General features: G+C 46.9%; 1 protein-coding gene across 3 annotated transcripts in view; it reads left to right on the top strand.

The window, feature by feature from the left end:
• The window catches only part of SLC13A3 (solute carrier family 13 member 3), a 112,856-nt gene that overhangs the window by 86,961 nt on the left and 4,159 nt on the right, over positions 1-21,736 (top strand). For 2 of the 3 annotated variants that reach the window (XM_003826007.5, XM_003826005.6), the window contains exons 9-12: positions 95-192; positions 8,059-8,171; positions 17,338-17,499; positions 20,173-20,310. In XM_003826007.5, coding sequence (XP_003826055.1) covers positions 95-192; positions 8,059-8,171; positions 17,338-17,499; positions 20,173-20,310 — 511 coding nt within the window. Of the gene's footprint in view, positions 1-94; positions 193-7,210; positions 7,974-8,058; positions 8,172-17,337; positions 17,500-20,172; positions 20,311-21,736 lie in introns of those variants that run through there. The other variant, XM_034947444.4, reaches the window with a different exon arrangement.

Genomic DNA, 21,736 nt, shown 5'->3' with positions numbered 1-21,736 from the left:
TAATTCCCTTCCACAAATCCTCCTTTACAATTCTGCCAAACCTCGGCCCGCTGAGATGCCCATGGTCACATGATTTGGGGCCTTCTCATTGTAGGTTTCTTTCTGATGCTGTCACCGGCGTGGCTATTGTCACCATCTTGTTCTTCTTCCCGTCCCAAAGGCCCTCTCTCAAGTGGTGGTTTGACTTCAAAGGTAAGGTGGTCAAGGCTGGGGTCTCGGTGGGCTCAGTGAGGACTGCGGCATGGAGTGTGGTCATCAAGGGCCTGGAGCCCCCCACTGCACTAACCACGTGGTCCTTCCTGCTTCTCCTTTCACTGTCTGAGCCATTGCCTTGTCTGGGGACTGAGGGCTGCCCCAGGTGGTAGTCCAGGACAGGGGTTAGCAACTACAGTCTTCAGACCAAATCCAGCCTGCTATCTGTTTTTGAACAGCCTGTGAGCTAAGCACAGTTTTCAGATTTTTAAATGGTTGAAAAAAAAATCAAAAGAAAAACATTTTACGACATGTGAAAGTTACATGAAATCTAAATTTCAGTGTCCATGTATCAAATTTTGCTTTCCCCTAAGGAATCTGTGGAAATTTATTTTCTTTAGTTATATAAGTGCCTACACAATAGCCTCAATTTTGCCTCTTGGCCCACAAAGCAAAAAATGTTTATTTTTCTTGTCCTTTGCAGAAAAATGACCCCTTGGCCCAAAGCAGGAGTTGCACCTTGGTTGCCCAGGGAGCCACACATGGAAAACACAAGCTGGGTTTCAACCGTATAGGAAGTGTTGGGGACTGAGGAAAAACTGCCTAAAGGCATTCGGATTCCATTTTTAAAAAATCACTGAGTACCTCTAACCAAAATGTCGTAGACTGTGGCCTTCAGATTGCCAGCTTGCGACTCCCTCCGGTGTCCAGCAGATGTCTACCAGAAGGTGACGCCAACACCTGAGGCTGCCACCTGGGGCAGTTGGATGAGCTCCTCCGGAGTCAGGAAATAGGGACCATAATCAAACTATTTTCTATTGTTGAGAAAAATAGTGTCACTCAGGATAGCCCCAGCCATGGAAGAGTCAGGGTTTGAGTGTGGGGAGTATAGTGTATGTGTCCTGTAGGAAGATGAGGATTTTGCAAGCTCCATAAACAGTTCTTTCTTTCTTCTTCTTCTTTTTTTTTTAATGGGGTCTCACTCTGTCACCCAGGCTGGGGTGCAGTAGCACCATCACAGCTCAGCGCAGTCTCGAACTCTTGGGCTCCAGTGAACCTCCCACCTCAGACTCCCAAGAAGCTGGGATTACAGGTGTGAGCCACCTCGCTTGGCTAATTAAAAAAAAAAAAAAATTGTAGCAGGCTGGGCATGGTAGCTCACACCTGTAATCCCAGCACTTTGGGAGGCTGAGGCAGGTGGATTGCTTGAGTCCAGGAGTTTGAGACCAGCCTGGCAACATGGAGAAACCCCATCTCTACAAAAAATTAAAAAATGAAAAAAATAGCTGGGCGTGGTGAGGCATTCCTGGTAGTCCCAGCTACTTGGAAGGCTGAGGTGGGTGAATTGAGCTTGGCAGGTCAAAGCTGCAGTGAGCTGTGATGGCACCCACTGCACTCCAGCCTGGGTGATAGAGTGAAACCCTGTCTCAAAAAAATTTTTTTTTGTAGGAACAGGGGTCTCGCTACATTACCCAGGCTGGTCTTGAACTCCTAGCCTCAAGTGACCCTCCCGTCTCTGCCTTCTGAAATGTTGGGACTACAGGCATGAGCCACCATGTGCGACCCATAGACAGTTCCTGTAGCATAGCTGGACCTCAGGGAGGCTGGAACTGGGTCTAAGGAGGCTTAGCTGTGGGCCTGCGTACTCTGCAGTTGAACAGGATTCAGCTTTTCTCCATCTCTGCTTCTTTTCCAGTCAGTCTTCCAAATGGCTGTTCTCATCATTCCCTCTGTATACAATTTCTTAACCTTTTCCTGGTTTCTGCTGCTTATTAGGTTTTGCACCTTTATAGTTTCTGCTTCATTTTAGTCTCTACTTTTGTTCCCTTATAGTGTCTGATCCCCGTGGCTTCTGCCAACTCCACTTCCTCATGTTTTCTATTCCCTGTGGCATCGCCCCTCATACTTTCTGCTCCTTCCTAGCTTCTTCCCCCTGGTGGCAGCCACTTCCTCATGGTGTCCATCTGATGCCTTGAGCCTCTGCTTCCCCGGAGCCTTTGTGTCCTCACAGTATCTGTTTCCTCCTGGCTTCTGCTTCCTCACCCAACTTCAGCCCAGTCATGCCCCTGTGTGTCATACAGCCTCTCTGTTCATTCTTTCACCTTCAGGTGTCACTTCTCTTCGCCCAGTGGGTCTCTGTTTCCCATTGCTGCATCTGAGAGTAAGAGTCGGGTTGGTCCAGCTTGTTCTTCTTGGGCAGGTCTCCTTCCACAAGGCTACTTCACAGCCTCGTAGATCCCTGGCCAGCCTATGGATCAGCTGCCCTTGGTCAGGTGCCCATCCATGGTTCTGGCACCTGGGGGTGAACTCACAATGCCCAGGGCTTTCTCTCAGCTGGGGCCATGGGGAAGGCGCTATTGTTGCAGGGCAGGCGAGCCCCCAAATTGGGGCTTAGTCTGGGAGGGTTCTTGGCTTCTTCACCCAGGAAGGAATTCCAGGGCAAGCCAGTGGTTTTAGACAGCAACTTTTATTGACACAGCAGTGCACAGCAGCAGCAGAGGTTCTGCTTCTTGTGGAGTGGGGCTACCCCATAGGCAGTGTGCCCAGAGTAGTAGCTCAGAGGCAGTGCTGCTGTCATATTTATACGCACTTTTAATTATATGCAAATTAAGGGGTAGTTTATGCAGAAATTTCTAGGATAAGGGTGTTAACTTTTAGGTTGTTGAATCATTGCCATGAAAAGGGATGGTAACTTCTGGGTGTTGCCATGGCAATGGTAGATTGACATGGTATACTGGTGGGTGTGTCTTATTGAAAGCTGCTTCCGCCCAGGACCTGTTTTAGCTGGTCCTCAATTTGGTCTGGTTCCCAAGCCCCAACCCTGGAGTGAGTCCTGCCTCCTACCTCACTATGACATAGATGACTGGCATCTCAGCTCTGCTACTAATTTTCTGGGTGACCTCAGGGAAGGTCCTATATTCTCTGAGCCTTACTTTCTCACTTAGAAAATGAGGGAATCCCTTAGATGCCTTCCACCTCTGGCTTTTACTGGCTTTATAGATCAGGGGTTACAATTGAGTTTGTAACTCAACTGCCTACAAGGAGGTAACATTTATTTTATATAGTATATATATTTATATGTTTTATAAATATATAATCTATTTTATATATTATATGTATTTATATATATTTGACCTATATTTTTCTCCAGATGGAAGGTAACATTTGTATACAGCAGATTGGGTACAGGAATATGTGTCTCAAGAAACACATGGCCCTCCTTGTCAATCTTTCCTTTCCCATTTTTGAAACAGAGAGCAGTTTCCTTATTATACAAAGGGAGACAATAGCTGAGATCAGTAAGAAGCGGTGAGAGGCTGGGCGCAGTGGCTCACACCTGTAATCCCAGCACTCTGGGAGGCTTAGGTGGGTGGATCACCTGAGGTCACGAGTCTGAGAGCAGCCTGGCCAACATGGCGAAACCCTGTCTCTACTAAAAATACAAAAATTATCAGGGTGTGGTGGCACATACCTGTAACCCCAGCTACTTGGGAGGCTGAGGCAGAAGAATTGCTTGAACCCAGTTGCAGTGAGCCGAGATCACGCCACTGCACTCCAGGCTGGTTGAAAGAGTAAGACTCTGTCTCAAAAAAAAAAAAAAGTAGTGATGAGTGCCTCAGTCTCATGGCAAGGCAGGGTCTGTGGAAAATTGGTGAGCCAATCCCCACTTAAATTAAAGGGGGCAGATATTACTTAGCTTCCACTGATTGTGCCCATGCAGGAGAACAGAACTAGTTTAGTCAGATTTGCTGATTTTTCAAGAGAAGCCAAAAATCTAGATTTTTATGTGGAATCTCCCTGGTTTTAAATATTGGCAACTCATTCAAGTTGAAAAACAAATACTATGTGGGCCAACAACAGTAGCACTAAAACACGTGTGTTGAGTCTGGTCCATGGAATGCCAATGTGTGCCCTTAGCCCAGGGGTCTTTGAACTGGAGTTTCCAGCATTGCCCAGTGGGTGGGGAGGGAACTCCATGAGCACTGCCTGTCCTTTGGCCACCAGTGACCCTGTGCAGACTTGGCTGATGTGATACTTTCTGGTATTTAACACTAAAGACTTTTGTGGAGTCTTATATTTTGGTCAGTAAGTTTCCATAGAGAGAAAGTGACTTGTTTAAGGTCACCCTGCTCATTAAAAAGAGTCAGGGCCAGGTGTGGTGGCTCACACCTCTAGTCCCAGTACTTTGGAAGGCTGAGGTGGGAGGATTGCTTGAGGTCAAGAGTTCAAGAAGAGCCTGGGCCACATAACAAGAGCCTGTCTACAAAAATTTAAGAAATTAGCCTGTGTGGTGGCACACACCTGTAGTTCCAGCTACTCGGGAGGCTGCGGCAGGAAGATTGAGGAGTTCAAGGTTGCAGTGAGCTGTGATGTTGCCACTGCACTCCAGCCTGGGCAACAGAGTGAGACCCTGTCTCAAGAAAAAAAAGAAAAATCGAGGGGGAGAGAGAGACAAAGAGACAAAGGGAAAGAGAGAGACAGGACATAGAACCAGGCATTCAAGCCAGCCTTGATTTTCTTCTTATACTCACCCCACTATTCTTTTGTGGGTTTGAGTTGCACTTGCATTTCTCACCCTTTGTGGTCATTCAAATATTGATTGAGTACCTACTATGTGCTTGTGGTGGAAAAGTAGTTGATGATGATGATGATGATGATGATGACAACGACGACAACTTCTCTTTCCTCTTTGCCAACTAGCTGTTCCTCTAGGGATCTTCGTGACTCACTCCATCACTTCATTCAGGGCTCTGTCCAAATGCCACCTCCTGAGAAACCTTCCCTCACTACACCATCTAGAAAAGCGTCTTCCTGTGTTACTCTTTATTCCTTTACCTTATTTTATTTTTCTTCATAGCACATGAAATTTCTTGGCATTATTTATTTATTTTTTAAGACAGGGTCTTGCTCTGTTGTCCAGGCTGGAGTGCAGCCACACAATCTCAGCTCACTGCAACTTCTGCCTCCCGGGTTCAAGCGATTCTCATGCCTCAACCTCCCAAGTAGCTGGGATTATAGGCACCCACCACCATGCCTGGCTAATTTTTGTATTTTTAGTAGAGATGGGGTTTCACCATGTTGGCCAGGCTGGTCTTGAACTCCTGACCTCAGGTGACCCGCCCACCTTGTCCTCCCAAAGTGCTGGAATTACAGGCATGAACCACCATGCCCGGCCAGTATATTTATTTGTTTATCACCTGACTTCCCCCCTGGAATGTAAGTTCTCCAAGGAGACAAATTTTCTCTGTTTTGACCATTTCTGTATCCTGAGAGCCCAGAAGAGTGTTTGACACATGGCAGGTACTCAATATATATTTGCTAAATAAATAGCCAAGGACTGACCGGGCGTGGTGGCTCACGCCTGTAATCCCAGCACTTTGGGAGGCCGAGGCGGGCGGATCATGAGGTCAGGAGATCGAGACCATCCTGGAGAACACGGTGAAACCCCGTCTCTACTAAAAAAAAATACACAAAATTAGGCGGAGTTTGCAGTGAGCTGAGATCGCACCACTGCACTCCAGCCTGGGCGACAGAGACGAGACTCCATCTCAAAAAAAAAAAATAAATAAAAATAAAAAATAAATAAATAGCCAGGGACTTGCTCTGGGCAAAGCCCTGGGATGAGTCCTTTGCACAGAGGGACCATTTCTTCTTTCCAGTAAGTCTCCGAGGGAAGTGCTGTTACCCCATTTTGCAGAAGAGGAAATCGAGGCTCAGAAAGGTAGTGACACTGGCCCAAATCACACAGTTGGGGCACAGCAGAGCTAGGATTCAAGTCTAGTTCAAAGCTTGTGCCTTTAGCTACTGCTGTAGACAGTCGGCTGGTATCAGGTTGAGCTGCAGTGGGAAATCCACATAGTCAGAGATTGTGCTTATGAGAAATAGCAGCAAAGGCATGGTTGGATGGGAAAACAATAAAAACCATGGTAGCTAACATTAACTGAGCACTTGGCATGTGACAGACAGTCTGATACGCACTCGCCATTTAACCTGCATTACATGGGACCCTGCTCAAGGCCTTCTTCCTTCCCTGGTCCCATCCACCCTTACCTGCTGCGTGGGGCAAGTTGCTTCACTTTTTCAGACTTCTTGTACTTCTTTAATGAAACGATATTTTATCATCTGAAGGCATAGGGCTGGGCCACCTGCCATGTCTGGTTACCTCATCCAGTTCTGGGCTTAAGTGTATGTTGCATTTGGCCCAAGAATCCCCTCAAGGTATATGACACCTGCATTGCATGTAGATACCATGGGCTGCATGCACCTGTGGGCTACATACACCTGTGGGCTGCATACACCTGTGGACTGTTACATCTGTGGGCTGCATACACCTGTAGGTTGCATACACCTGTGGGCTTCATACATCTGTGGGCTGCATACACCTGTGGGCTTCATACATCTGTAGACTGCATACACTTGTGGGCTTCATACACCTGTGGGCTGCATACACCTGTAGGTTGCATACACCTGTGGGCTTCATACATCTGTGGGCTGCATACACCTGTGGGCTTCATACACCTGCAGGCTGCATACACCTGTGGGTTGCATGCACCTGTAGACTGCATGCACCTGTGGACTGCATACACCTGTGGATTGCATACACCTGTGGGCTGCATACACTGTGGACTGCATGCTTGCTGGTAGAAGGATTTTATTAAGTAGCTTTTATTATCTTTATTTCCTGACTATAAAATCTTGTTTTAGGTAAACCACTGTGTAACGTTTGGAAAAAGCTCAAAAGGAGAAGCAAAATTTCCATAACTGCTTGACCAGGAAGTGTCCTGGGAGATGGTAAACTGCCTTAAAGGAGTCAGACCCATCCTCCCTGCTTCCCTGGTCACAGCCTGCCAAGAAAAGTCCTATTTCAGGAGTGATTACCCTGCACCAAGCGTGGGTCTAAGTGTGTCATGTACATTATTTGACAAATATTTACGGAGTAACCATCAGGTGTCAGGCACTGTTCTAGACCCTGTGGATGCAACTATCAGCTAACTGGAAATGCCTCATCTCCCTGCAGATCCATCATTGTCCTGGTTCGTGTTCACAGGGACACCCCGGTTCTGTAACTGTGCCATGTGCCGGCTGAGGAAATGGGGCTCAGGGAGGCAAAGTCACTTGTCAAGGGCATGCAGTAAGCCAAGACTGAGGAGGGTCTGTCTCCAAGCCTATGCCCCCAACCCAGGGATGTCACACTACCAGCCACGTGCCAGGTCCAACCCACCACCTGCTTTTGTAAATAGAGTTTTATTTACAACCATGCCCACATGTTTAGGTATGGTCTCTGGCTGTTTTCATGCTACAACGATGGAGTAGTGACAACAGAGACTGTGTGGCCTGCAAAGCCTCAATGATTCACTCGCTAACCCCCTGCAGAAAGTTTGTTGACTCCCCCGCCCACTGTCCTCACCACTGCAGCGCTGCCACTTTTGAGGAAATAAAAATCATCCCATCATTTCGGGGCTCAAAAATATCCTTTGTTTCTATTTTTCTAAATTTCCTTCCTCTTTTTCTTTCCTCTCTGTACATGTTCCAGTACAAAGAAAGCCTTTTCTCTTATAAATGAGGGTAAAAATAGCACTTGTGCCCAAGGGCTGTTGGGAGAGTTAAGTGATGTCCTGCATGTGGAGTTTCCAAAAACTCCCAAGCTGTGGGAACCATGACAATTATTTTCACTGGGAATAGAGCAGCTCCACCTATCATGATGCCTGTGCACTCTGTCCCTAAAGCTCCAAGTCAAATGCTGGATCCACACTTTGGCTTCCTGGGGACCCCTGAGTGTCCCCGGTAAGATGGGGCTCAGGGCTAGTGGCCTGTGCCTCAGGCTGAGCAGCCCTGAGTGTGTGCTGAATCCCTCTCTCTGCCCAGCTCCCAACACAGAGACAGAGCCCTTGCTGACCTGGAAGAAGGCCCAGGAGACAGTGCCCTGGAACATCATCCTTCTCCTGGGAGGGGGCTTCGCCATGGCCAAAGGCTGTGAGGTAAGACCCCCTGGCTCCCCCAACCAGCAGGAACAGTGGGAGGCAGGTGTGGGTGGGTCCCAGTGCTGGCTGCAGCACCAGGATCAGAGCAGGTGAGCTGCACGGGCCCTGGGGGCACAGCCAGTTTCCTCACTTGCCAAACTGAGATGATCATAGTTCATTCCTGGTGCTACAGAGAAAGAGAGGAATGAGTTATGGCCTGGATCCTTAAGGAGCTCATGATGGGCAAAATATTAATATAATACTAATACTAATAATACTAGGACTTGAGGGCTCTGTGACTTCAGAGGGATAACAACATATTGTGCTCACCCAATGCCAGACACTGTTCAACATGCTTGTGGAGGTGGAAGGATGGCTTCAGGCCAGGAGTCCAAGATCAGCCTGGGCAATATAGTGAGACCCTCTCTCTTTTTTTCTCTCTCTTTTTTTGAGACAGAGTTTCACTCTGTCACCCAGGTTGGAGTGCAGTGGTGCCAACACAGCTCACTGCAGCCTCAGCCTGCCGGGCTTAATCAATTCTCTCACCTCAGCCTCCCAAGTAGCTGGGACTGCAGGGATGCCTTCCCATGCCCAGCTAATTTTCGTTTGTATTTTTTTTTGTAGAGACGGGGTTAAAAAAAATCAGTCAGGTGTGGTGGTCCTAGGCTGGAGTACAGTGGAGTCATGATCATAATACTGTACTCCAGCCTGGGTGACAGAGCCAGACCTCATCTCTAAGAAAAAAAAAAAAGAAAGAAAAAGAAAAAACATGCTTTACACATTAACTCATTTAAACCTCCCAACAAAGCTATAAGGTAGATACCATTATTATGCCCATTCTCTAGATATAGAACTTGAGACACAGAGAGATAAAGTACCTTACCTAATGTCACACAGCTATGGAGTCAGGATTAGAATCCAGGCAGTTCGGCTCTAGAGTCTATGCTCTTAACCACTGTCATATAAGTCCTAGATAGTAATATTAATTAGTTCATGGATGTTATTATTAATGTTATTCCAGAGGGCTTTGTGAGCTCAGAAGTCAGGGCTGGGACCAGGGTGGGGCAAATGAGGCACACGGAGTGCAGAATTGCAGGGAGTGCTCACTCTCCGGGGTGTGCAAGTGCGGGTCAGCCAGCCCAGCTCAGAGGCAGTGCAACGTCAGCATCCGGCATCTGTCACCACAGATTATCTCACTGAATCGCCGCACCAGCCCTAAGGGTTGGGTAATGTTTTTATGCCTCTTTTACAGATAGGAAAACTGAGACATGAAAAATTAAGCAACTCTCTTAAATTCTTACAATTGCATTCCACTTGGGAGCTGGGGTTCAAACTCTCCCTGATTTCAGAGTCCGGGCTCCGGATTGTTCACTCTAGAATTTTGCACATGCCAGCCATTGTTTGAAGTGCTTCGTGAATCGAATATGACTCAGTCGATCTTTATAAACACCACTGAATCAGATACTATCACTGTCTCCACTTTAAAGATGAGGAATTGGAGGCAAAAGGAGGCTAAATAGCTCGCCTACGTTTGCACAGCCAGGAGATGGTAGAGCCAGGATCTGAAGCCAAAGGTCAGGTGGCTGAGCTCCATCCCACCCCTGAACGCCATGTAAACCGAGGCATTAAAAACCACAGCCAATTAAGAGTCAATCTGAAATTAAGGTTAAGGGAAGCTGAAATTACTTCTTTTACTGCTTCTGTTGTTAATTCAATTTTAATTTTCAGTTTCAAATGAAGTTACAATGTTGGACACCTGTTAACCGTGTACACTGGGCAGAAGCCCAGGCTTGGGAATCTCAGTACCTGGTCAATCTAGGTTCTACCACTCCTTGCTGGGACACGTCAGGCAGGTTTCTTAACCTCTCTGGGTTCCTATTTTTCTCATCCATAGATTGAGGCTCAAAGTTCTTACTCTACAGGGTTGTTGGAAAAAATTAAAGAATAACTGCCCAATACATATAGCCGATAAGAAGTGCTTAAAACTGCATGTACACCAGCTCATAAATCCTCATGTCATGGTTTCTACAGGTTGGGCTTTCAGGAAGCAGACTCTGGGATGGAGATTCGGAAGCACGGGCTTCATTAGGTTGTGCCCTTGGGGTCACTGTGGAAGGGAGAGGAAGGAAGCAGGAGAGTGCAGAGGGAGAAATGCAGCTGGAGGCAGTCCCAGCCCCACAGGAGCACTGGAGCTGAGATGACCTTTAGAGGCAGTCTGAGTAATCAGAGATAGCCAGGCCCTTGTATCCCAGCATCCATCTGTCTGGGGACACAAGCTGCCCCAGGTGCAGGTATGACCTCAAGTGAGGCCACTTTTGGGGTCTGAGACAGCCGACTGCACTCCCTTAGCTGGGGCAACAAGATCTCCACTGATGGGGATCTGGGTGGCACATTCAGGCTCTCTACATAGCTGCTCATTTTTAAATAAAATATGTTTTACTTTATTAATTAAAAAACACATAAATAATGATACAGACTTCAAAGGGAACAAAGGAATAGATGAGCAAAAGTACTGTTATTTGTCTCCATTTTAGGAATCCTGAGACCCAGAGAGGTTAAGTAACTGGTTCTGGGTAACACAGCTCATTAGTAGCAGAGCTAAGATTTGAACTCATGTCTATCTGACTTATGCTATTGCCTCCTGCTGGGGGTGTCTTAGGGAAGGCTTCCTGAAGGAAGTGGCATGTTATCCAGATCTTGAAGAAGCTTGCAGTACGATGGAACCAGACCATCTGGATTGGAATCACAGATTTCCCACTTCTTAGGTGTATGATCTTTGTCAAGTTACTAAACCTCTCTGGGCCTCAGTTTCCTCATCTGTAAAATTGGAATCACAGCGGCACCCACCTGGTAAAGTTGCCATGATCATTAAGTGAGTCAATATATGCAGAGAAATGAGAACACAGCCCAGCACAGTTGGTTATTATGGTTAGATACTGAGGAAAAGGAAAATCAAAATCAAGAATCATGTGGAGGTTCGTGGCTTGAGCAACTTGGTGGAAATGGTGCCATTTACCTCAGTGATCTGAGCCCAGCCTGGCCTAGAGGAAGGAGGCTGGATGAGATGACCCTGATCCAGAGGTTTCCCTAAGCTCCAGAAGTGGTGTGGGGAGCACTGGCTCTCAGTGGAGGCTGGGCTGCGGGACACTGGGCATGCTGAGAGGCCACCCTGGCTCTGAGCCCAGCCCTGGGCAGTTGGCCGGAGTTTCTCTTCAACAGGGGCTTTGTGTAGTAGCTGTTCCTTTCCCCAGCCTCTGCCGTACCATCCTCTCCCCAGGCAGCCGCAGCCTGGCCCAGGAGCGACCAGAATGCTTATGGCACATCCTGGTTCCTGGCCCCTGCCCCATGCTCTCATCAGAACACAGCCTGGCAGCCTCCTGAGGATCGGAGGTCCCTGGATGCAATCCAGGGTGAGCCTGGGTGTGTGGGCTCCCAGTGCTGGTTCTGAAGGGCAGGAAGTAGTGCTTACTCTGAGCCTCAGCAACTGACTTAAGCCCACTTAGGGTCCTCACTACAGTTTTCTCCTGCCACAAAACCGTATAATCATGACTCTGCATAGACTTAAACTCAAGTCCAAGGTTTCCCTTGGCCAACACAGAAAGCTATATGAGACAATGTAGGTCTCAACATTGGCACCTACCTCTCTTCCCTCCTAACACCCCTCCAGTCTCCTTGGCCCCTTCCTCAGCCACATCAGACTCACATGCACCCCATAGCCTTTGCATCTTCCCTTTCTCTGTTGAATCTTCGTCCTGAGAGCTTTGAGTCCTCACTCTTCAGGTCTCAGTCCCTCAGAAATGCCCTCCCAAGCCCCCACATCTAGAATAGCCTCCCACCCCAGTCCCTCTTCCTCTCATGACCCTGCCTATTCCTATATACCACATCTACCCCCCAGATGATCCTGTGGGCATGTTTATTGATTGTGTCTCTTACTAGAATGGAAGCTCCATGAGGGCAGGCAGAGACCATGTCTGTCTTACCCACCACTGTTCTAGGCACCTAGAAGACACCGGGTGCGTAATGGTGCTTAACACATCATTGTTGCTATGACCTACAAGATGGGCTGCTTTGAGAATTGCTAACATAATGTATGGAAAGTACCCAGAAGAGTGGTGATATACCCTGGGTGCTCAAACCAGGAGCCACACTCATCTTCACTATTATTATTACTGTTATTATTGCATTAACTCATTGAGGAAAGGTTGATCTTATTCTGTTGCCGCAACAAACTTACAAATATGTTGCGGTGATAGAGGTAAGGAGAAAATGTGTATTCTCCCCATTCCTCATTTTCTGCCAGAAATCTGTCATCTTTATTATTGACATAGTTTGGCTGTGTCCCCACCCAAATCTCATCCTGAATTGTGTAGTTCCCATAATCCCCACATGTCATGGGACCTGGTGGGAAGTAATTTAATCGTGGGGGCGGTTACCCTTATGCTGTTCTTGTGACAATGAGTGAGTTCTCAAGAGATCTGATGATTTTTTGTAAGGGGCTTTTCCCCCTTTTGCTCGGCACTTCTTGCTGCCACCATGTGAAGAAGGACGTGTTTGCTTCCACTTCCACCATGATTGTAAGTTTCCTAAGGCCTCCCCAGCCATGCTGAATTGTGAGTCAATTAAGCCTCTTTCCTTTATAAATTACCCACACCCGGGTATGTCTTTATTAGCAGAGCGAGAATGGACTAATACAATTATTATTACCCTCATTTTATCGGACACACAAGCCTAATGACACGACTAAGATCCAGATTCTGAATCTTACTAGGGCACGTCATATTATTTATTTGGGCAAATCACTGAGCTTTTTTGTGCTTCAGTTTCTTCAACCATAAAATGGAGATAATTGTACAGATGGTTCCTGACTTCACAACGATTCGACATATGATTTTTCAGCTTTGCAATGGTGAAAGAGTGATATGCATTCAGTAGAAAGGGTACTTAGAATCTTGAATTTTGATCTTTTCCCAGGCTGTGATATGTGGTAGGATACTCTCTTGTAGATGCTGAGCAATTATAAGGGTAAACAACAGATATTCTACAGTGTATAGCATTGCCAGATGATTTTGCCCAAATGTAGGCTAATGTCAGTGTCATGAGCACATTTAAGGTAGGCTGGGCTAAGTTATGATGTGAACAGGTAGGTTAGATGTATTACATGCATTTTCTACTTCAATATTCTCAATTCGTGATGGGCTTATTGAGACATAACTCCACTGTAAGTCAAGGAGCATCTGTAGTCTGTATTCCATGAGGTTGCTATGAAGATTAAGTAATATTTACAAATTACTTAGAAGAGTGCCCAGCAGAGTAAGCACTATGTTGCTTTGTTAAATTAAATGATAGATCATATTCAGTGCTTACTAAGTACAGAGAGTGTTTCGTGTGCACTTATTTAATCCTTACTGCAATTGCTTAAAGAAATCAAGGAACAGAGATGTTAATTAATTTGCCCAAGGTCACACAGCTTGTAAATGGTGCAGTGGTTTGAATGTTTATACATGTACATGAAGCCTTGTCTTTTTTCCTTCCTTTAATCAAATTCGCTGGTCTCTTTACCTAGGAATTATTATACAAAGTTGTATGCACACAGCTGAGCCCGTTGTGTTTTATAAAGCCTTTTAAAAGATTTTCAAGGGTATTTTGGCCACAGGAGATTTTGACTTCAAATATTGAACTTATGCCATAACAAACCTCCTTATAAGATGCTCCTCTACTGTATATCAAAGACACCAAGAAGAGAGGACCTGGTTGAAGTAAGAAAACAGGAGGAAGAGGGAAACATCACTGTACCAACTCCATCTCCCCACCTCCCATCTTTGCAAGGTGGCCTTGGGTACTTCTGGTCATCTTCAAGGCCACTAAGGAACATAATTTGACAACCACTGTGCTGGGTGATTTCTGAGTTCCACCACTTCAGGCATCTTGTGACTTCATGCTACTGGTTATGGCAGGCACTAACCAAGCGCCCAGCCACTTTCCTAGGCCTTTTATAGATTCACTCCTTTTCTCCCAACAATAACCTTCTGGGACAGGCACTATCATTATCCCTCATTTACAGATAAGGAAATTTTAGCACAGAGAGGTTAAGTGACTTGCCTAGGAAGTTAAGTGACAGCTAGAAAAGATTAAGCTGGGAAGCAAACTCAGTCTGACTCCAGAGCCCCTTCTCTTCACCTTCTGGCCATGCCACCTCTGACCTTGGCTGTTGCTGGTCCCTGGAGTCCCTGGGAATACTGTGGGGCTGTGTGTTTCCAAGGAAACAAAGCTTCCAATTCCTAAGAATATGGGAATGAGTCTGGGGCATGGTGGCTCATGTCTGTAATCCCAGCACTTTGGGAGGCCTAGGCAGGAGGATCGCTTAAGCCCAGAGGTTCAAACCAGCCTGGGCAACATAGTAAGACCTTGTCTCTACAAAAAAAAATCACTTAAAAAAATTTAGTCAAACATGGTGTTGTGTGCCTGTAGCCTCAGCTACTCAGGACACTGAGGTGGGAGGCTTGCTTGAACCCAGGAGATAGAGGCTGCAGTGAGCTATAATTGTGTCACTGCACTCCAGCCTGGGTGACAATGTGAGGCTCTGTCTCAAAAAAATAAATAAAATAAAATGGGAAAGGGCAGGTGAAGTCCCTTTAGAGTCCCCAGTAGAACCCTACGCAACAGGGGTTTTCCTCTCTTAGGAAGCTGCCAGACCTCCCTCCAGCGCTGGAGCTGTGCCAAGGCCTGTGTGGCTGCGGGGATGCTGGCTGGAAGCCCAGTCACTCAGAGGCCCAGCTACGGGGCAGCTCCTGGCTTCTCACTTGCCCGAGTCATTAATATTCCCTCTCTCTAGCCCCTCTCCGTTTAATTGCGCACAGAGCTGTCAGGTCAGACTCTTTGCCAGAGCTGTGGCCTATGGGAAAAACCAGAGGTCCCATTTTCTCCCTGCAGCACTCCTTGCAGCCAGGGGAGGGGCTGTGGCCTCCACGCTGCCACTTACCGTATTCCCCAGGCTAGCAGACAAACTGCAGGTGTACCAGAAACACCTTAGTTTCACGAGGACTCTTCTGGGGACAAATATTTTTAAGCATTTATTATTCTTACATTGAAGGTAACTTTTAAGTCAAATTGTAGGGGCAAGTGTACTATTTTATTTATGTAAAAACTGTATGCTTTATTCTATTTTTTTTTTTTTTTTGAGATGGAGTCTCGCTCTCTCTGTCACCCAGACTGGAGTGCAGTGGCGTGATCTCAGCTCACTGCAACCTCCGCTTCCCTGGTTTAAGTGATTATCCTGCCTCAGCCTCCTGGGTAGCTAGGATTACAGGCATGCACCACCACACCTGGCTAATTTTTGTATTTTTTTTTAGTAGAGATGGGGTTTCACCATGTTAGCCAGGCTGATCTCCCACTCCTGACCTCAAGCGACCTGCCCACCTTGACCTCTAAAAGTGCTGGGTTACAGGCGTGAGCCACCACGCCTGGCCCTGTATGCTGTCTTCTAGAATCGATTATGAAATTTTTAAGTTCTGAGTAAGCAGGGACTTTTCTATTAAAAGTAAAAAAATATATATAAAGTGTCTTTGGTATACTGGGTTGATAAAAGGGCTATGGTAGCAATACATTGGATTCTGAATGTTAACGGACTAACCCAGCTCTGCCCTAGATCAGCTCCAAAACCTACAGCTTTGTTCTAGGTCTAAGCAAACGGTGGCTTTATTGTGATCTTGCTGCATCACAGTTGCACCAGGGTACAGCATTGAGCATATTTTGACATCCTCAGCTTTGCCGCTTTGCGGTTACAATGATGTGTTGGGTCAGTTACTTAAGGATGCATTTGATGGTGAGAGGACAGAGGTGTGGAAGAGGATTCTAGATGTTATACACTGGTAAATAGGGTAGCTTCTGGAGAAGTCAGCAGAGAGAGCACCCAAATAATTCTGCAGCACTGACAGGCGAGTGGAGTCTCGGTGAACTTCTCTACCTGTCTCTGCCCTGGAGGACTGGAGTCAGCACTGGGCATTGCTCTTAATTTAGAGACAAGGTGACAGACTGGTGGGTCCAGAGGAAGATGCTGATTTGCGGGGAGCTTTGCAGAATCACACATCTTATGGAGGTAGATGGGTGTCTCAGGCACTACTTTTAGGGATCCTGGGCAAGTCACAAAAACTTTTTCAGGCTGAAGTTCCTCCTCAGTAAAATAGGAACCAATATTTACCTTTTGGGATGGTTGGGAGGAGTCAAGGAGCTAATGCCTGCAGGTGCCTGGTCCCCTGTAAAGCCTCAATAATGGTGATTCTTATGACAATGAATAATAATGCGTTAATATTTGTATTATTATCATTGTAGTAATTATCCTTATTACTGTATGTGTGTATATATACATATACATACATATATATAGCTTTTGAGACAGAGTTTCTGTCGCCCAGGCTGGAGTGCAGTGGCGTGATGTTGGCTCATTGAAACCTCTACCTCCCAGGTTCAAGCGATTCTCGTGCCTTAGTCTCCCGAGTAGCTAGGATTACAGGCACACATGTAATTTTTGCATTTTTAGTAGAGGCAGGGTTTCGCCAGGTTGGCTGGCCTGGTCTCGAACTCCTGACCTCAAGTGATCTGCCTACCTCAACCTCCCAAAGTGCTGGGATTACAGGCATATAAATACCATTATTATTGATAATTACATTGATTGTGTTGTAGTTGATGTATATCTGATACATGTTTTATATATGATATATAGTAAGTCTTGTATCTATATTTCATACATATTAATATATTATTAAATAATAATTATAAAAATAATGAATATTTTATATAAGTAACTATTACTATTTGGGTAATTAATAACCTTCACTGGAGGGATGAGAAGTTTTACTACTGAGGGTCTGGTTTGATTTCCCTTTCCCACTTAAATCGGTGCTTAGGGGTGCTAGAACCAAATGGATTATTGGAGACCCAGGGGTTTGGGTCCCTGGCCTGTACGAGATAGAGTGGAGAGCAGTTCGAGAAGTAGAGAGGCTGCTGGCTCAGATGTGTGACCTTGGCTCGAATGTGTGACATTGGACACGTCACCTCCCCTCTCTGCACCTCAGTCTCCCCATCTGGGAAGGGGTATGGTTGTCATTGTTGTGATTTATCCTAACCCTCTCTGGGGGGCGGCAGCTGGGGATGGGCTGGGGTAGAAGGAATGCCTTTCCCTCCACAGGAATCGGGGCTGTCTGTATGGATTGGTGGGCAGCTGCACCCCCTGGAGAATGTGCCCCCCGCCCTGGCTGTGCTGCTCATCACTGTGGTCATCGCCTTCTTCACTGAGTTTGCCAGCAACACGGCCACCATCATCATCTTCCTGCCGGTCCTGGCGGAGCTGGTGAGGGTCCTTCTGGGGAAGAGGGGAGCACCCCTCCCCCAACACACATTCAGAAATCTTCCCCCGCCAAGGGACCTTCACTGGGGGCCACAGTTGCCATTGCTGTCTTCCAAAATACATGAAAGTATCAGAACCACAGTACAATTTTTTTAAATACTAGATGTTTTCCTTCAAAAAATGTATACATAGAGTAAATATTTTCAAAGTGCTCCCAATTCTCTCTTCTGGGAAAATTAACCCATGGTGACATGGAGAGTTTTCTAGAACAGGTAAATCACCAATTTTGGATGAAGAAGAAGTAGAAAATCTGAGTAAACAAATGGCCATAGGAGAAATTCTAATGGTAAGCAAAGCAGTAGCCTCCCTCTAAAGCAGGGGTTTCAACACTGTTGATAGTTGGGGCTGGATCATTCTCTGTATGGGGCTGATCCGTGCACTACAGCGTGTGTAGTGGCATCCCTGGGCTCTGCTCACTAGAGACAAGTGGCGCCTCCCTAAATCATGACAATCCAAATGTCTCCTAGCATTCCCAAATATCCCCGTCAGGGGAACAAATCCTTCCCCCTACCCAGCTGATGACTCCTGGGCTAAAAATCACCAGCCCCAGGCCGGGCTCTGCCACTCATGCCTGTAATCCCTGCACTTTTGGAGGCTGAAGCAGGCAGATTGCTTGAGCTCAGGAGTTTCAGACTAGCCTGGGCAACATGGTGAGACCCCATCTCTGCAAAAAATACAAAAAGTAGCCAGGCTTAGTGGCAGGTGCCTGGGCAACAGACCCAGATCCTGTCTCAAAACAAAAACAAAAACAAAATCACCGGCCCCAGGTGGTTTGCTGGGTGAGAGCTAGCAGATTTGCAAGGAACAGAGAGTTCCCAACTCACCCAAACTGTTCACCAGCATAGAAAAATAGACATGGACACTCAATTTATAGCTAGCAAAACCCTGGCCCCAAAACCAGATAAGGAGAGCAAGGGAAGAGAAAGCTATAATTCAATCTCCTGTAAAAAGAAATGCAAATAGCAAAATGAAACCATGATTGAATGAAAAGAACAATACATACATGATCAGGTAGCTTTTATACTAGGAGTTTTAAAAAGGAAACTATCAATATAGTTTTATATTTAACCAGATTAAAGACCAGACCATATAATTACCTTAATGTAACCCACGCTGATAAAATTAAATCAATGATGCAAGTAAATGCTTTGTATGCAAACAGTGATGCCCCAGCACACATACCTGCAGCACCTTGTCTTTGGTTTCTGTTTGCTTATTTTATGCATCAATTTATCTGTGTTAGCACCCAGATATACACTGTGTTATTTTTCAATGACGGGAGAATATTCCATTATAAACGGACAGTTGTTGGTTTATTTAAGCAATCTCTCTGCCCAATGGAAATATAGGTATTTCCAGACTTTGCTGTTACTCAACAATGACGTGTCACCTGAGCCTTGTCTATGCATTCATTGATTACATCTAGAGAAATTCCTGTGACTGAGATTCCTGGGTCAAAGAGCATGTGCGTTTAAAATGTTGTTAGAGATGAGGAAATTGCCCTCCAAAGTGGCTCACCATTTTATAGCAGTATGGGGTGGGAGTCCTCAGAGGGACCTGGTCACTGAGAGAAATGAGAGTATTATAGGGGGTATGGGGACGGAGAGGGAGCATAGAACCCAGCCAGGTCTGTAAGGGGAGCTTTTGCTGGAAAAGACACTTGTAAATGACACATTCTTGTAAACTTTGCTTATCATCAAAATCAAAAAACATTTTACATGCAAGGGGGTGATCTTAGAGCTTTTTGAGAAAATAAATATGCTTTGGGTTGCAAAAATTCCCTAGAAGGCCCAAAAATATCCTATTTAAGTAAAATGCCATAAAAGTGATCAGTATGAATTGTAGGCAGGAGAGGTGACAAACTGGTGGCCCACTAGCTGAGGCCAGCTCATAGGGGGGTTTGATACACACAGTCTTAGAAATTTGGAAGAGCTGCCAACAGATGCTCTCATGAGCTCTCTTTCTCACTGAAATCCAGGGATGCCCCCAACAAGAGGTATCCAGAGGCCAACTCTGGGTTGAGATTGTTTGGCTGAGGGAAGGAGCAGGCAGAGGAAGTATTTTAAAGCCCTGGTTCTCAGTGTACAGTCCTTAGACCAGCAGCACAGGGGGAACACGTCAGGAATGCAGATTCTTGGAACCCACCCCAGACTTGCTGAATCAGCAATTCTGGGTGAGGTGGGGCCAGCCATGTGGGCTTTAACCAGCCCTCCAAGTGCTTTTCTGCACTCTCACATTGGAGAAGGAGTGTTCTAGGTACACCACCCCAGCCCATCCCTGATCAAACCACAGTGTGGCCCTTGAATGTCACTAACCCTGGGAATGTTCTCTCCACCTCTCTCTCGATCTGGTTCTCTTCTTACCTGCTTGTGTCTGTTTCTGCCTGTGCATGTGTCTTTCTGACTGCCTTTCTCTCTCTGTCTCTCTAACTCTCTCTTCTCACTTGTCCCTGTTGTTCTCTGCCACTCTGCCAATCTCTATGGATGTCTTTGTCTCTCTGTCTCTACGTCTTTGTGTCCCTCTTTCCAACTGCCTCTCTCTCTCTCTCTCTCTCTCTTGCTGTGGTCGCTCTGCATTGGTCTCTCTCCGGGTCTCTCCCACCTTTTCCTGGCCCAGGCCATCCGCCTGAGAGTGCACCCCCTGTATCTGATGATTCCGGGCACAGTCGGCTGCTCCTTTGCCTTCATGCTCCCGGTCTCAACGCCCCCCAACTCCATCGCCTTCGCCTCTGGACACTTGCTGGTCAAAGACATGGTGAGTCTGGGCATTTCCCAGCAGAGGCCCCGGGATGTGGGTGGGCCGCAAGGGGGCGGGCAAGGCCTCTATGCAGGACTCCTGCACCCTGACCCCACTCCCCAGTCTCTGAATAGGTCTTTCTGAGTGGGACCAGGAACATACATTTAGCAGAGACTCTGGGATGATTCCTGCACTTAGACAATCTCAGGAAACACTGCCTTAGTGACTACTTTCCAAAATTTGCTCCAGAGGCAAGGAACTTCCCCCTCCCTCTGGACCCCACTTCGTGCCCAGAATCTTCGGGGGAGAGAAGCAGCAGACACACCCTAGGACTCAGGGGTGGGCCTCAGTGCTCAGCCAGCTGGGAAGGAGACAGAAGCGGAGGACTGTAGCAGTGGGAGGACCCCACCAGCTTTCAGCAGGGCCCAGCCATTGGCAATATGTTCCCTCCCCCGGAAGGTCCCTGCTGAACCAGCTCCTCCCTTCCCGCTCCTGACTCCTGCGGCCTTTTCCCTCTCCACTGGCTTTGCAAATAACCCTTCCAAAGCTGTCAAAGCCAAGAAGGGCGACCTGCTTAACCAATCGCGATGCAGGCCCTCCAGGCACAAGACCCCTGCAGGACACATGGGGAGAGAGAGCGAGAGTGAGAGCGAGGCAGAAAGGGAGACACAGAGCAAACAGAGAAGAGACGAGACAGAGACTCATTAATTTGTTCATTCATTACAGCACTATTTACTGAGTGCATTCTATGTTCCAGCCACTGGGGGCACTGCAGAGTGGGAGAGACACCGATCCGCCTCCTAGGAGGCTGCTTTCTATTGGTGGAGACAGACGTGAACAAGTTCAGCAGATTTTCCTAAATTATGTAAAATTTCAATATTGCTAGGTGCTCAGAAGGAAATAAAACATGAGGAAGTGTAAGAGGACGGGGGAGAGGGGTGGCAGGGAAGCCCTCTCCAGGAAGGTGACATGGGAGCTGATGATCATGGGAAGCCGCCAGCCTCACAGAGAAAAAGGGGAAGAGCAGTCCCAATGGAGGGCACAGCAGGTACAAAGGCCTGGAAGAGAGGAATGGCAGCGAGTGCTCCAGAAATTCAGGGCCAGGAGGCTGGGGTGGCTGCAGTGGAGTTGGAGAAGGATGAGGTTGGAGACACGAGGTCAGGGAACAGCGGGGACAGGACAGACTTGGTATCTTATTCAAACCACAGTGGGGGCCCTCGGTAAGCAGGGCAATGATGTGATTTCACTTCTGTCTGTAGAAGATCATTTTGGCTGCTGGCTGGAGTGAATCGTTAGGGTGGGAGGGACAAGTGTGGAAGCAGGGAGGCTACTTAGAGAAAAAGACTGAGAGGGCAGCAATGCAAACAGCACAGATTTGGAGAATAAAGACAGCCAGAGAAATGGAGAGTCCCCAAGAGGTAGAGACTTGCAAGAGATGTGGAGG

Source organism: Pan paniscus, chromosome 21 (assembly GCF_029289425.2).
Source record: "Pan paniscus chromosome 21, NHGRI_mPanPan1-v2.0_pri, whole genome shotgun sequence".
Lineage (NCBI taxonomy): Eukaryota > Metazoa > Chordata > Mammalia > Primates > Hominidae > Pan > Pan paniscus.
The sequence above is the reverse complement of the archived record's forward strand: the minus strand, read 5'-3'. Positions and strand labels throughout refer to the sequence as shown.